This window comes from Rana temporaria, chromosome 7 (assembly GCF_905171775.1).
Source record: "Rana temporaria chromosome 7, aRanTem1.1, whole genome shotgun sequence".
Taxonomy (NCBI): Eukaryota; Metazoa; Chordata; class Amphibia; order Anura; family Ranidae; genus Rana; species Rana temporaria.
In genome coordinates this window covers 201,478,632-201,495,389 of record NC_053495.1, presented here as the reverse complement: position 1 = coordinate 201,495,389, position 16,758 = coordinate 201,478,632, and the positions used below count along the sequence as shown (strand labels likewise).

Genomic DNA, 16,758 nt, shown 5'->3' with positions numbered 1-16,758 from the left:
AGTGAGGCATGGACACAGTGAGGCATGGGCACAGTGAGGCATGGGCACAGTGAGGCATGGGCACAGTGAGGCATGGACACAGTGAGGCATGGACACAGTGAGGAACAGTGAGGCATGGACACAGTGAGGCATGGGCACAGTGAGGCATGGGCACAGTGAGGCATGGACACAGTGAGGAACAGTGAGGCATGGACACAGTGAGGAACAGTGAGGCATGGACACAGTGAGGAACAGTGAGTCATGGACACAGTGAGGCACGGGCACAGTGAGGCACAGTGAGGCATGCAGATAGACACCCTAGGCTTATACTCAAGTCAATATGTTTTCCCATTTTTTTGTGGTAAAATTAGGTGCCTCGGTTTATATACTCGAGTATATACAGTATATAATATAAGTGTGGCATTAGATATTTAGAAATTAGGTAGAAATATTTCCACTATTGTATAACCAGCTGTAAAATCCTTATAACACATGGAGGGGTGATTGACATCCATCATAAATTGCAGTCACGTGCTGGCCGCTGTCACACCTCTGTGCTGTATGACGGCGGGGGAGAACGCATGGAGAGAATGGCGTACAGCCGCCCAATCAGTCTGATAACATACCAGAGATACCAGTAGAGCTTTAACTGGTTATGTGGGATTGTGTAACTGGGATAGATGTGAGCTGTCTGTATGTATACTATACTATGTTACTATACTATGTTACTATACTATGTTACTATACTGTGTATACCCCTTTCATGCCTATGCCTATGTATGACATTTGGTGTTTACAAGTTAAAATCCATATTTTTGGCTAGAAAATTACTTAGAACCCCCAAACATTATATATATATTTTTTTTTAGCAGAGAATCTAGAGAATAAAATGGCGATTGTTGCAATATTTTATGTCATACGGTATTTGTGCGGCGGTGTTTTAAACACAACTTTTTGGGAAAAATTTACTTTCATGAATTTTAAAAAAATGAAAAAGTAAAATTAGCCCAATTTTTTTGCATAATGTGAAAGATGATGTTATGCCGAGTAAATAGATACCAAGCATGACACGCTTTATAATTGCACGCACTTGTGGAATGGCGACAAACTACGGTAACTAAAAATCTCCATAGGCGACGCTTTAAACTTTTTTTACGGTTACCAGGTTAGAGTTACAGAGTAGGCCTAGTGCTATAATTATTGCTCTCGCTCTTACGATCGCGGCGATACCTCACATGTGTTATTTGAACACCGTTTTCATATGCAGGCGCGACTTCCGTATGCGCTTTCTTTGCTGCGCAAGCTCGCGGGGAGGGGGGCGCTTTAAAAAAAATTTTTTTTGTTTTCTTATTTATTTATTTATTTGTTCTAATATTTAATTTTTTTTTTTTTTTTACATTTTGATCACTTTTATTGCTGTCACAAGGAATGTAAACATCCCTTGTGACAGCAATAGGTGGTGACAGGTACTCTTTATGGAGGGATCGGGGGTCTAAAAGACCCCGAGCCCTCCTTTGCACTTCAAAGTATTCAGATCGCCGAAAACGGCGATTCTGAATACTGTGTACTTTTTTAAATCCGGCGCCATTGGCATCTGAGAAACCCGGAAGTGACGTCATGACGCCGCTTCCGTGGTTTCAATGCGGACACTGAATCAAAGCCGTTTACGGCTTTGTTTCAGAGCTCGCCGAGACGCTGGAGGCGCCGGATCGTGGATCGGGTCTCCCGGTGGGACGGGAGGCCCGGTCAGAGCGGCGAGAGGCGGCGGGAGGGGGGGGATGTCCCCTCCCGCTCCTCCGGCATAACAACCGAGCGGCTTTTAGCCGCATCGGTTGTTATGTTTGGAAAGCCGATCGCCCGCTCTAAACAACGATACCGGGATGATACTATACTATGTTACTATACTATGTATACTATACTATGTTACTATACTATGTATACTATACTATGTATACTATACTATGTTACTATACTATGTATACTATACTATGTTACTATACTATGTTACTATACTATGTATACTATACTATGTTACTATACTATGTATACTATACTATGTTACTATACTATGTTACTATACTATGTATACTATACTATGTTACTATACTATGTTACTATACTATGTTACTATACTATGTATACTATACTATGTTACTATACTATGTTACTATACTATGTATACTATACTATGTATACTATACTATGTTACTATACTATGTTACTATACTATGTTACTATACTATGTTACTATACTATGTATACTATACTATGTTACTATACTATGTATACTATACTATGTTACTATACTATGTTACTATACTATGTTACTATACTATGTTACTATACTATGTTACTATACTATGTATACTATACTATGTTACTATACTATGTTACTATACTATGTTACTATACTATGTATACTATACTATGTTACTATACTATGTTACTATACTATGTATACTATACTATGTTACTATACTATGTATACTATACTATGTTACTATACTATGTATACTATACTATGTTACTATACTATGTTACTATACTATGTTACTATACTATGTTACTATACTATGTATACTATACTATGTTACTATACTATGTATACTATACTATGTATACTATACTATGTTACTATACTATGTATACTATACTATGTTACTATACTATGTTACTATACTATGTATACTATACTATGTATACTATACTATGTTACTATACTATGTTACTATACTATGTATACTATACTATGTTACTATACTATGTTACTATACTATGTTACTATACTATGTATACTATACTATGTTACTATACTATGTTACTATACTATGTATACTATACTATGTTACTATACTATGTATACTATACTATGTTACTATACTATGTTACTATACTATGTATACTATACTATGTATACTATACTATGTTACTATACTATGTATACTATACTATGTTACTATACTATGTATACTATACTATGTTACTATACTATGTTACTATACTATGTTACTATACTATGTATACTATACTATGTTACTATACTATGTTACTATACTATGTTACTATACTATGTTACTATACTATGTTACTATACTATGTTACTATACTATGTATACTATACTATGTTACTATACTATGTATACTATACTATGTTACTATACTATGTTACTATACTATGTTACTATACTATGTATACTATACTATGTTACTATACTATGTTACTATACTATGTTACTATACTATGTTACTATACTATGTTACTATACTATGTATACCATCCGATAACTCATTCTCTTTAAAGAGGAACTTCCCCCTTATCTTATACAATTACATCAAAGGCACCAATAGAAAAGATTAGCAACAGCGATTTACAAACAGAAACTTCTAGATAATTGCAGGCGTGTTTTTCTTTGAATTCTTTATTTTTCTTTGAATCCATCTCCTTTTTTTCTTGGAATATGAGAAAAGGCACATGAAGTGGATAAAAATGCGGGGGACGCTGGTGATGTAGTCTTCCCAGGATGCAGCTGTGAGGTCCAGGCTTTATCACCATCAGGGCCGCCATCAGGGCCCCCCACCATTTTTTGCCCACCATTTTTTGTTGTTGTAATTATAAATGTTTTTTTTTTATTTGTTTGACCCCCCTACCTTTAGAAACTCGCGGCAGGAATTAATTTCTTTTTTCTGACTGACCCTAGCAACTTGCGGCAGGAGAGATAAGACTTGACTTTGTTTTGTTCGTCAGCACCAGCCCCCCCAAAGTCCTTTCCGTCCCCTTGCTTCGAGTGACATACATTACCTCTCACAATGAACTGTGTATCACCCCCCCATATTATGATAAACATCCAGGAATGTGCATGTGTCAAAGCTAGTGCACGAGATATGTAAAAACCCTGTCACTCGAAGCAAGGGGACGGAAAGGACTTTTTATTTAGACAGGTTTTTATCTGGAAGTCTGTTAATTTTCATTGAACAATAAAAGAGGATTGCTCAGCGCTGGATTAACTCTGTGTGGCAAGACTGGGCACAGATGATAGGAAATCTTATACTCTACATTGTGACATCAAAAAAAAAAAAAAAAAAAATAGGGGTTTACATCCACTTTAACTAACGAAGGGAAATTGTCATATCAGAATGCAGAGCTCTGATATGATACACACTGGGCCAGATTCAGCTAGATCCGCGCAATATTTGCGTGGGCAAAGGGCAACGATTTTTGCTCTGCGCCCACGCAAATATTTTGATATGCCCGCGATTCACGGAGCAGTAGCTCCGTAAATTGCGCGGGCGATATGCTAAATAGCCGGGCGTAAGGCTGCCTAATGTAAATGATCCCGCCGGGGGCGGGAATCATTTAAATTAGGCGCGCTCCCGCGCCGAGCGAACAGCGCATGCTCCGTCGGGAAACTTTCCCGACGTGCATTGTGGCAAATGACGTCGCAAGGATGTCATTTGCTTCTAAGTGAACGTGAATGGCGTCCAGCGCCATTCACGAATCACTTACGTAAACAACGTGAAATTTTAATTTCACGAGCGGGAAGGGCGGCTATACTTTAGCATTGGTTGCCCCTGCTATAGCAGGAGCAACCTTGCGATAAAGTCGCCGTACGGAAACTCCGTACCTTGCGTGCGCAGGGCCCGCGCAACTTTTGTGAATCGGTGGTAGTATGCAATTTGCATACTATACGCCGATCACAATGGCCGCGCCCCCTAGCGGACAACGCAAGAATGCAGCCTGAGATATGAAGGCATAAGGAGGCTTATGTCTGTCATATCCTAGGCTGCAGTCCGCGTAGCGATGTTCCTGAATCAGGGGCATTCGCTACGCAGGAGCAAAACAGCTATTGCGCCGCGCAACCTAAGGTTGCGCGGGCGCAATAGCTTCCTGAATCTGGCCCACTGATGTGATTTTCAGTGAAGCAGAGAGTGGGCCCCCGATCCCACCCATAGCGAATGAATTTTCGATTTTTTTTCACACTACAGTTACTCCCCGCCAATCAGGAGGCGGTCAGGGAGACCTGTTTCCCAACTGGCCAAAGCACCAAGCGATCCTTTCGGATGCCTAGCGTTGTGGAAGAGGAGACACGCTGGAGCCGGTTACACCTGACGCCGACAGTGCCACGATATTCGTTCTTTGGATTTCCGTTCTTATTTTCAGATTTTTGTATTTACGAATTTTGGAATTTCTAGATTTTTGAATTTGCAAATTTACGATTTTTAGAATTTTTACGCATTTTAGAATTTACAAATTTACGAATTTACAAATTTACGAATTTTAGAATTTCTGGATTTTAGAATTTAAAAAATGTATGATTTTTCGAATTTTACGGATTTTCGAATTTACAAATTTCCGAATTTTTGAATTTACGAATTTACTCATTTTTGAAGTTCCGGCTTCCAAATTTCAAATTTACGGATTTCCAAATGTACAAATGTTCGAAAAAATTTGATAAACGGGTTTTTGTTGATTCGGATATTTCCAAATGAACAAATTTATCGAAATTCGTTTAAAAAAAGGAATTTGTAAAAAAAACGAATTGCACATGTCTAGCAAAGATGAGGGGGTGCTGCAGAGAGAGCCCCAGGATCTGTAGGAGTTTGTTCTCCTTTCTGCGGCCAACTGCAATTGGGGGGGGGGGGGACATCTCCGCAGCTGCACCGAGAAGCGCAGGATCTGGCAGAGGAGTTCTGTCCTCTCTGCTGCTGAGACAAGGCGTGGAGTCGAGGCGGGTGCCGCAGCTGCAGGAAAAGTGATAGTTTTTGACACATGTGCACTAGGGGGTGTGCACAGGTACAAGGTTTGTGAGGGTGTCATGCACATTTCTTCCTCTCGTGTTGCAGGGACGGAGGTGTTATAGTTGGCCGTGTTTAGTGATATTGAGAGATCTTCATTTAAATTCCGTATCTGGCAATTACATTGAATTTACCAACGCTGTTTCCTGGTGCCTGTAATTAGGGCCGTCTCTTCCACTCATTACCATTAAAATAATTATATTCTATGAAAGTCTCACTTATTTAGGACCAGCCATTAATTGCCGTGTCTGCTAATTAGCTGATTGATGCTCCAATCACATAGCTGTGTCTGTTACATTGCAAAGCCTTAAAGCTGAAATTTTCAGGCAATCACATTAACCACTTAAGGACCGAGCCTCTTTCTGAGATTTGGGCCCGGATTCACATACATCGGCGCATATTTATGCCGCCGTAGCGTATCTCTTTTACGCTACGCCGGCGCAGCGCACAGAGGCAAGCACTGGATTCACAAAGCACTCGCTCCCACTCGCTGTTAAAGATACGCTGGGTTTCCTCGGCGTAAGCCAGCGCAGGTGGAAGTGGGCGTGAGCCATGCTAATGAGGCGTGACCCCATGCAAATGATGGGCCAAGCGTCATAGAAGTACTTAAAATGAACGGCGCATGCGCCGTCCCGTGGTCGCATCCCAGTGCGCACGCTCAGAATCGCGTCAAGACAACTGCCTAAGATACGCCTGATCACTGCCTACGAGGTGAACGTAACCTACGCCTCGTCATATTCACGTACAACGTAAACGACAAAAGATACGACGGCTTGTGTTCCCTGGTCCATACCTTTGCATGAGTTGCGCCTCCTATATGTGGAATAACTTTACGCCGGATGTATGACTTACGCAAACCGCGTATATTATGCGCCGGGCGCAACTACGTTTGTGAATCGGCGTATCTCCCTCATTTGCATATGTGCATAGAAAATCTATGGGAGCGGCAAATATGCGCCCACGATACGACGGCGTAGGAAGCCTATTTTCAGGCGTATCTAGTTTTGTGGGCACGGCGCACAGATATGACGGCGCATATTTGCACTTACGCAGCGTATCTCAAGATACGTTGGCGTAAGTGCTTTGTAAATCCGGGCCTTGGTGTTTAAAAACTGTTTTTTTTTGCTAGAAAATTACTTAGAACCGCCAAACATTATATATATATATATATATATATATATATATATATATATATATATATATATTTTTTTTTTTCCTAACACCCTAGAGAATAAAATGGTGGTCTTTGCAATACTTTTTGTCACACCGTATTTTCGCAGCGGTCTTACAAGCGCACTTGTTTTGGGAAAAAAAAATCACTTTTTTGAATAAAAAAATAAGACAACAGTAAAGTTAGCCCAATTTTTTATTTTTTTTTTATATTGGGAAAGATAATGTTACGCCGAGTAAATTGATACCCAACATGTCACGCTTCTAAATGCGCCCTCTGGTGGAATGGCGACAAACGTTTACCCTTAAAATCTCCATATGTTAAAAAAGTTTTTGAGTTACAGAGGAGGTCTGGTGCTAGAATTATTGCTCTCGCTCTAACGATCGCGGTGACACCTCACATGTGTGGTTTGAACAACGTTTTCATATGCGGGCGCTGCTCACGTATGCGTTCGCTTCTGCGCGCGAGCTCGTCGGGACGGGCGTGTTTAAAAAAAAAAATGTATTATTATTTATTTTACCTTTTATGTTTACACTGTTCTTTTAAAAAAAAAAAAGGTGTCACTTTTATTGACAGGACCTCTTAACCACTTCAGCCCCGGACCATTATGCAGGTAAAGGACCTGGCCCCTTTTTGCGATCACTTTAACTGACAATTGCGCGGTCATGTGACGTGGCTCCCAAACAAAATTGGCGTCCTTTTTTCCCCACAAATAGAGCTTACTTTTGGTGGTATTTGATCACCTCTGCGGTTTTTATTTTTTGCGCTATAAACAAAAATAGAGCGACAATTTTTATAAAAATTCAATATTTTTTACTTTTTGCTATAATAAATATCCCCCAAAAATCTATAAAAAAAACATATTTTTTCCTCAGTTAAGACCCCTTTCACACTGGGGCGTTTTTCAGGCGCTTTAGCGTTAAAAAAAGCGCCTGAAAAAAGCTGTATCTGTAATCCCAATGTGAAAGCCGAGTGCTTTCACACTAAGGAGCCTGAAAAACGCCCCAGTGTGAAAGGGGTCTTAGCGTTAAAAAAAGTTCCTGTAAAGCGCCTGAAAGAAGACTATTTACGCTGGGCGCATTTGCCGCTCCCATTGATTTTCTATGCAAATGAGGGATATACGCCAATTCACAAACGTAGTTGCGCCCGGCGCATAATATACGCTGTTTGCGCAAGTCGTACGTCCGGCGTAAAGTTATTCCCCATATAGGAGGCGCAACTCATGCAAAGGTATGGACCAGGGAACAGCCGTCGTATCTTTTGTTGTTTACGTTGTACGTGAATAGGGCTGGGCGTAGGTTACGTTCACGTCGTAGGCAGTGATCCGTCGTATCTTAGGGAGTAGTTCCGACGTGATTCTGAGCATGCGCACTGGGATGCGGCCATGGGACGGCGCATGCGCCGTTCATTTTAAGTACTTCTATGGCGCTTGCCCCATCATTTGCATGGGGTCACGCCTCATTAGCATGGCTCACGCCCACTTCCACCTGCGCCGGCTTACGCCCAGGGAACCCAGCGTATCTTTAAGAGCGAGTGCTTTGTGAATCCAGTGGTTGCCTCTGTGCGCTGCGCCGGCGTAGCGTATATTAGCTACGCTACGCCCGCATAAATATGCGCCGATGTATGTGAATCCGGGCCATAGTGTCTGTTTTAGGCCACTTTGATATTATCTATTGTCCTGTATTATCTTCCAATAATGAGGTATTGCGGTTTACATATTGACCTTCCCCGTGACATCCCGTGATTCTTTTTAGGCAGCTCTCCAAGGAGTGGTGGGCGAAGGTCAGCTCTTCGCTCCAGTAGGGACTGGGTGTGCAAGGAGAAGCGCCAATAGTAGAAAGTATGAAGTCCAAATTTATTTCTATTCAGATTCTTATAGCAAAAAAAAATCCAACATGATTCGGGGGTTTTATGGGTCTCCCTTCATCAGGGCCTGGTACTGGACTGGTGTAAGTAGAGCAGTGGTGGTTCGTCCATAGAGGGCGCTGGAGCGCCGCCCCCTCTGGCTCTCACCGCCACGGAGTCTAATAACATAGATTCACGCATTGCACGAATCTATGCTATTATCGCCGCTGCCGCTGTTCTATTCAGATGGTCGGCACTCATGTCCGGCCATCTAAATAACGGCAGCTGGTTGGCTGTACAGAAGTGCCTATCAGAGCCAACGGCTCTGATAGGAAGAAAGAAAGAAAAGAAAGAAAGGAAGAAAGGGAGGGAGGCTCCTGGAGGAATAAAAAAGGAAAGAAAGAAAGTAAGGGAGGGGGCTGAAGGAAGAAAGAAAAGATGGAAAGAAAAAAAGAAAGAAAGAAAGAAAGAGGAAGAGAGGGGGATGGAGGAAGAAAGAAGGAAGGAAAGAAAGAGAGGGGGATGGAGGAAGAAAGAAGGAAGGTAAGAGAGGGGGGATGGAGGAAGAAAGAAGGAAAGAGAGGAAGAGAGGGGGTGAAGGAAGGAAAGATGGAAGGAAAGAGAGGAAGAGAGAGGGATGGAGGGAGAAAGAATGAAGGAAAGAGAGGAAGTGAGGGGGGTGAAGGGAGAAAGAAGGAAGGGAAGAGAGGGGGGTGGAGGAAGAAGGATGGAAGGAAGGAACGAGAGGAAGAGAGGGGTGAAGGAAGGAAAGAAAGAGAGGAAGAGAGAGGGATGGAGGGAGAAAGAAGGAAGAGAGGGGGTGGAGGGAGAAAGATGGAAGGAACGAGAGGAAGAGAGGGGTGAAGGAAGGAAGGAAAGAGAGGAAGAGAGAGGGATGGAGGGAGAAGGAAGGAAGGAAGGAAGGAAAGAGAGGAAGAGAGAGGGATGGAGGGAGAAAGAAGGAAGGAAAGAGAGGAAGTGAGGGGGATGAAGGGAGAAGGAAGGAAGGAAAGAAAGAAAGAAAGAGAGGAAGAGGGAGGGATGGAGGGAGAAGGAAGGAAGGAAGGAAAGAGAGGAAGAGAGAGGGATGGAGGGAGAAAGAAGGAAGGAAAGAGAGGAAGTGAGGGGGATGAAGGGAGAAGGAAGGAAGGAAAGAGAGGAAGAGAGGGGGGTGGAGGGAGAAAGATGGAAGGAAAGAGAGGAAGAGAGGGGTGAAGGAAGGAAGGAAAGAGAGGAAGAGAGAGGGATGGAGGGAGAAAGAAGGAAGGAAAGAGAGGAAGTGAGGGGGATGAAGGGAGAAGGAAGGAAGGAAAGAGAGGAAGAGAGGGGGGTGGAGGGAGAAAGAGAGGAAGGAAAGAGAGGAAGAGAGGGGGGTGGAGGGAGAAAGAGAGGAAGAGAGGGGGATGAAGGGAGAAGGAAGGAAGGAAAGAGAGGAAGAGAGGGGGATGAATGGAGAAAGATGGAAAATCAATCAGGTTGGCCTATTCTGGCTACCGGTAACCTGATTGGCTGGGACGTATGTCAGTCATCGAGGGCCGTATAAGACATCGAGGGACGTGGATGGCTGACTCCAGTAAAGGTAAGTGCCCGGCAGGGGGGGGGGGAGTGCACTTTACAGGGCACAGTGGGGACATCAATGGGCACAGTGGGGACATCAATGGGCACAGTGGGGACATCAATGGGCACAGTGGGGACAATGGGCACAGTGGGAACAATGGGCACAGCGGGGACAATTAAAAGGCACAGTGGTGACAATTGATGGCACAGTGGTGACAATTGATGGCACAGTGGCTGCGTTTGATGGCATGGTACAGTGGTGCGAATTGATGGCACAGTAGCTGCATTTGATGGCATGGCACAGTGGTGACAATTGATGGCACAGTGGCTGCGTTTGATGGCATGGCACAGTGGTGACAATTGATGGCAGAGTGGCTGCATTTGATGGGCACAGTGAGGCTGCAATTTTTTTTTTCCGTTCGCGCCCCCCAAAAAATTTGAGCACCAGCCGCCGCTGAAGTAGAGGGATACTGAGGGGTAATTAAACGCTCAAGAAGCAAGGAAATCCCAAACCAGACGCCCCCCCCCCCCCCCCCCCCACGATACCCCCCTTGTGTACTGTGTCCCTGCTTGAACACTTCGATAAGAAGACAAGTAGATGGATGCTTGTCACATGAAGTCACATAGGGTAAGACCCTTAGAATGCACATCATAATGTCAATGGGGTCTTCAGGTGATTTGCTTCTATGAATCGGTTGCAGAATGAATAAATCGCTATACAAGAACAGCGACTTGTCACACAAAGCGGATGTCGCACCCTGGAGTTTAGTCGGGGAACTCCTCACAAATTTACTTGCCAGGAGTAGTTATCCTGATTGATTGATTGAGAAAGAGAGATCTATTGATTTCTCCCTAAGTTTGGCCTTGTTGCACTTTTCTCTTTTACCACCAGGTGGCCGGGTACTTGGTAGTACTAGATGACCCAAGGTCAGGTTATGGGTATGTGGGGCATCTCAGCCAATGGGCAAGGGTTTTCTTGAATCCCGTGGCCTGTGGGAGAACCTATATATTTGGGTGGAGTCAGGTGATCTGCGTTCTGTGCCACCTGGACGGCTGTCTGGGTGGACGTGTGTCATAGAGATTTGATCTATCCAGGGGGGGGGGGGGGGGGGAGGGGCATCTGGCTGCTAGGCTGTCTGAGGGCCTATCCAGAAGCAAGAGAAAAGCACAGGAAAAATAAAGAAAGAAAGAAAGAAAGAAAGCAACAAAGAGAGGGGACTGGAGGAAGGAAGAAAGAAAGAAAGAAAGAAAGAAAGAAAGAAAGAAAGAAAGAAAGAAAGAAAGAAAGAAAGAAAGAAAGAAAGAAAAGGAAGAAAGGGAGGGAGGGAGGCTGCTGGAGGAATAAAAAAAGAAAAGAAAGAAAGTAAGGGAGGGGGCTGGAGGAAGAAAGAAGGAAGGAAAGAGAAGAAGAGAGAGGGATGGAGGAAGAAAGAAGGAAGGAAGGAAAGAGAGGAAGAGAGGGGGATGAAGGGAGAAAAAAATGAAGGAAAGAGAGGAAAAGAGAGGAATGGAGGGAGAAAGAAGGAAGGAAAGAGAGAAGTGAGGGGGTGGAGGGAAAAAGAAGGAAAGAAAGAGAGGAAGAGAGAGGGATGGAGGGAGAAAGAAGGAAGGATAGAAAAGAAGAGAAGGGGATGGAGGAAGAAAGAAGGAAGGAAAGAGGAAGAGAGGGGGGTGACGGAAGGAAAGATGGAAGGAAAGAGAGGAAGAGAGGGGGATGAAGGGAGAAAGAATGAAGGAAAGAGAGGGATGGAGGGAGAAAGAATGAAGGAAAGAGAGGGATGGAGGGAGAAAGAAGGAAAGAGAGGAAGAGAGAGGGGTGGAGGGAGAAAGAAGGAAGGAAACAGGAAGAGAGGGGTGAAGGGAGAAAGATGGAAGGAAAGAGTGGAAGAGAGAGGGATGGAGGGAGAAAGATGGAAGGAAAGAGAGGAAGAGAGGGGGTGAAGGGAGAAGGAAGGAAAGAAAGAGAGGAAGAGAGGGGGATGGAGGAAGAAGGATAGAAGGAAAGAGAGGAAGAGAGAGGGATGGAGGGAGAAGGATGTAAGGAAAGAGAGGAAGAGAGGAGGATGGAGGAAGAAGGATGTAAGGAAAGAGAGGAGGACAGAGAGAGAAGGATGGAAGGAAAGAGAGGGGGAGGGAGGGAGAAGGAAGGAAGGAAAGAGAGGAAGAGAGGGGGATGGAGGGAGAAGGAAGGAAGGAAAGAAGGAAAGAAAGAGAGGAAGAGAGGGGGGTGGAGGGAGAAAGATGGAAGGAAAGAGAGGAAGAGAGAGGGATGAAGGGAGAAAGAAGGAAGGAAAGAGAGGAAGAGAGAGGGATGGAGGGAGAAAGAAGGAAGGAAAGAGAGGAAGAGAGAGGGATGGAGGGAGAAAGAAGGAAGGAAAGAGAGGAAGAGAGGGGGATGGAGGGAGAAAGAAGGAAGGAAAGAGAGGGGGATGGAGGGAGAAAGAAGGAAGGAAGGAAGGAAAGAAAGAGAGGAAGTGAGGGGGGTGGAGGAAGGATGGAAGGAAAGAGAGGAAGAGAGGGGGGTGGAGGGAGAAAGAAGGAAGGAAAGAGAGGAAGAGAGGGGGATGGAGGGAGAAAGAAAGAGGGAAAGAGAGGAAGAGAGGGGGATGAAGGGAGAATGAAGGAAGGAAGGAAAGAGAGGAAGAGAGGGGGGTGGAGGGAGAAGGAAGGAAGGAAAGAGAGGAAGAGAGGGGGATTGAGGGAGAAGGAAGGAAGGAAAGAGGAAGAGAGGGGGATGGAGGGAGAAGGAAGGAAGGAAAGAGGAAGAGAGGGGGATGGAGGGAGAAAGGATGGGGAGGACTGCGTCAGGTTGGCGCTCGGTAGCGCAGATCACCGTAGACGTACGTGGGGCTCATACACGGCGATGCGCACGCTCCCACTTGCCAGCGGGGGGCGGGGGGATGTCGCAGTCAGCGGGTCCGATGGACTCGATGTCCGCCAGTCACCCACAATCGTTCCCCGCAGTGACAGAAGGGAGATCTGGTCATTAAGGGGGGTAAATCCTTCTGGGGCTGAAGTGGTTAAACGGTGAATATGTACTTTTTGCCATGTATGAAGGGGTTGTGTATGAAACGTGTGGTGACAAAACAGCTCCAGTTGTCCATAGCAACCAGTCATTATTCTGAATGAAAACTAAGAGATAAAAGCTGAGGGGTTGCTATGGGCAACAAGACACCGTGTTCTCCCTCGCCACATCCTCCTCATAGACTTGCACACACGTGACAAAAACAAGACGTCACTCAAATCTCAAAAAAAGGCGGAATTCCCATCCTGCCCCGCCTACAGCCGCCTCCCACGCCAATCACGAGCAAAGAAGCGCCCCCTTGCGCAAAGCGGATTGGCTCGCTCCGCGGTGTCCCCCACCCGATTGGCTCCGAGGCTCGCACAGTCACCTGCTGCAAGCTTGGGGGCGTGCCACCCACCTGTCATCCGCTGTAGGAGTGGCTAGAGCGCGGAGCAATAGAGGGGGCGTGTGTCAGGGTTCTATTCACAGAGGGGACTTACGCTGCCCCGGCGGCGTAGCTCCCATACAGGCTGCGGAGGCTTACGCCGGAGCGAGGAAAAAAAAGCGTTGAACGGCAGCTTGTCCCTGCGAGCTCCTCCCCCTTCCTTCCCTGTTCCCAGGTGAGGCCAGCCGGATCAGAGGGAAAAGGAACCGGTGACCGGGGAAGAGAGACATGGCCGGCAAGGAGAACGAGCTGTGCGAGAGCCTCATTATCTGGGTGAGAGTGAGGGGGAGGGGCTATGACGTCGTTCCTAAGGGGGTTTGGGGGGTATTTCCACCAATGAGGGGTCGTGTGTACACTGCATCAATGTGTTATCTGCAATATACATGTGTGTGTCATAGAGATATATATATATATATTCATCCAATAATATACAGAAATATTTCCCATCAAAGACTAGAATTGTATATTTTATGTCATTTATTAATTCGTATTACTATAGGATGTAATGACATGTCCTATACTGGGCATAAATAAATGGTGATCTGACTGCTGGGGGACTACAAATCCCAGCATGTTCTCATCACAAGAACTCAACAAAAATATATCATTTCATTTATGGGAGAAAAGGGCAAAAAGGGTTCTGTACAGTATGTAAATAAAAATAAATAAAAGATGCAAGTATATATATATATATATATATATATATATATATATATATATATATATATATATATAAAAAATCTGTGTGTGTGTGTATATATATATATATATATATATATATAATGTTTTAAATGTGCATAATTATTTTTTGTTTTTATATACTGTATGTATTATTTATATATATATATATATATATATATATATATATATATATATATATATATATATATATACTGTATATAAAAACAAAAAATAATTATGCACATTTAAAACAAATATAAATAAATAAGTATATATACTTTTAATGTGTATAATTATTATTTTTTGTTTTTATATACAGTATATTTTATTTGAAAATAATATATACTGTATATAAAAACAAAAAATAATAATTATACACATTAAAAAATAAATATATATATATATATATATATATATATATATATATATATATATATATATATATATTTTTATATAATTTGTTTTAAATGTGCATAATAATTATTTTTTGTTTTTATATACAGTATATATTATTTTATTTTTCTGTATTATAAATATGATTTCGTTTTTGATAGCATTATTTTTTTTGTACAGTATTATTAGAGGAAGAAAATAAATATGGATATATATATATTATACATATTGTATACCGTGTGTATGTATATATAATATAATATGAATTATTTAGTTTTTGATAGAAAATCATCAGGAAGAAGAAAAATAAAGCGCTGCGTAAACTGTTGGCGCTATATATAAATCCTGTATAATAATAATATTAATATAGACATACATACATACATACTGTATGTATTTGCCACAAAAAGCTAGATAATTAAAGGATATAACTACGTAATAACATTTCTCCCACTGCTATCTATAAATCTCCCAAGTGGTGATCTGACTGCTGTGGGACTACAAATCCCAGCATACTCAAAAAAAAATCTGATATAACTTATGAGAGAAAAAGGCAAAACTGGTTTTGACCTATCGGTTAGGAATCCATCGGTTAATTTTAAAGCAAGTTGGCTTTTTTTTTTAACCTATGGCCCACACACGATCGGTTTTGACCGATGAAAACGGTCCTTCAGACCGTTGTCTTCTGGTTAACCTATCGTGTGTACGAGGCTTTAGTGTAAGGGTGTGCACACTTATGCATCCATATTATTTTATTTTTTTATTTTTACTTCCCTCCACCCAAAAGATTTTACTTTTGTTATTCAGTTGTACAGGTGGAAAAAGTTCTGAAATTTATTTATCTTTGTATCATTAATTTACATCAAAGAAACCCGACATTTTACCACCCGGGGGGGGGGGGGGGCAGATCCACAGAGCGAGTACGCCGGCGTATCTACTGATACGCCGGTGTACTTTCAAATTTCCCGCGTCGTTTCTTTGGTTTGAATCCTCAAACCAAGATACAACGGCATCTGGGTTTGATCCGACAAGCGTACGGCTTCGTACGCCTTCGGATCTTAGATGCAATACTTCGGCGTCCGCTGGGTGGAGTTCTCGTCGATTTCCGTGTCGATTATGCAAATTAGCTATTTCCGACGATCCACGAAGGTACGCGCGGCCGTCGCATTCTCTTACGTTGTCTCTAGTCGGCTTTTTCCGGCGTATAGTTAAAGCTGGTGTTTTGCGGAGTATAGTTAGACTTGCAATGTTAAAGCAGAGCTCCACCCTAAAGTGGAGTCCCGCTGATCGGAACCCTCCCCCCCCTCCGGTGTCACATTTGACACCTTTCAGGGGGGAGGGGGGTGCAGATACCTGTCTAAAGACAGGTATTTGCACCCACTTCCGGCCCGGCATTCACGGGCAAAAGACGGGCATTCCGTCACATCCCGTCTGTCGCCCGTTGTGTGCTGGGAACACTCGGCTCCCAGCACACAGCGGGAACCAATCGGCTGGCGCGGCGCGACTCGCGCATGCGCCGTAGGGAACCGGGCAGTGAAGCCGCAGCGCTTCACTTCCTGGTTCCCTGAGCGTGGATGGCGGGGGGAGCAGCAGAGAGACGAGCGATCGCTCGTCCTCTGCTGCGATCGGCGCTGGGCTCCAGGACAGGTAAGTGTCCTCATATTAAAAGTCAGCAGCTGCAGTATTTGTACCTGCTGGCTTTTAATATTATTTTCCCGTGGCACATCCGCTTTAAAGTATGGCCGTCGTTGCCGTGTTTATTTAGAATTTTTTTTTTTTTTTGCTTAAGTCGTCCGTGAATCGGGACGTGAGTCACATCTATGTTAAAAAAAAATGACGTCCTTGCGACGTCATTTAGCGCAATGCACGGCGGGAAATTTCGTGACGGCG

At 43.5% G+C, this 16,758-nt stretch overlaps 1 protein-coding gene across 1 annotated transcript in view; it reads left to right on the top strand.

Annotated features, from left to right (window-relative positions):
- Nucleotides 1–13,845: 13,845 nt before the first annotated feature.
- The window catches only part of HOOK1 (hook microtubule tethering protein 1), a 107,776-nt gene continuing 104,863 nt past the window's right edge, over nt 13,846–16,758 (top strand). Inside the window, exon 1 of the mRNA XM_040360820.1 lies at nt 13,846–14,067. Coding sequence (XP_040216754.1) covers nt 14,023–14,067 — 45 coding nt within the window. The 5' untranslated portion in view covers nt 13,846–14,022. The remainder of the gene's footprint in view (nt 14,068–16,758) is intronic.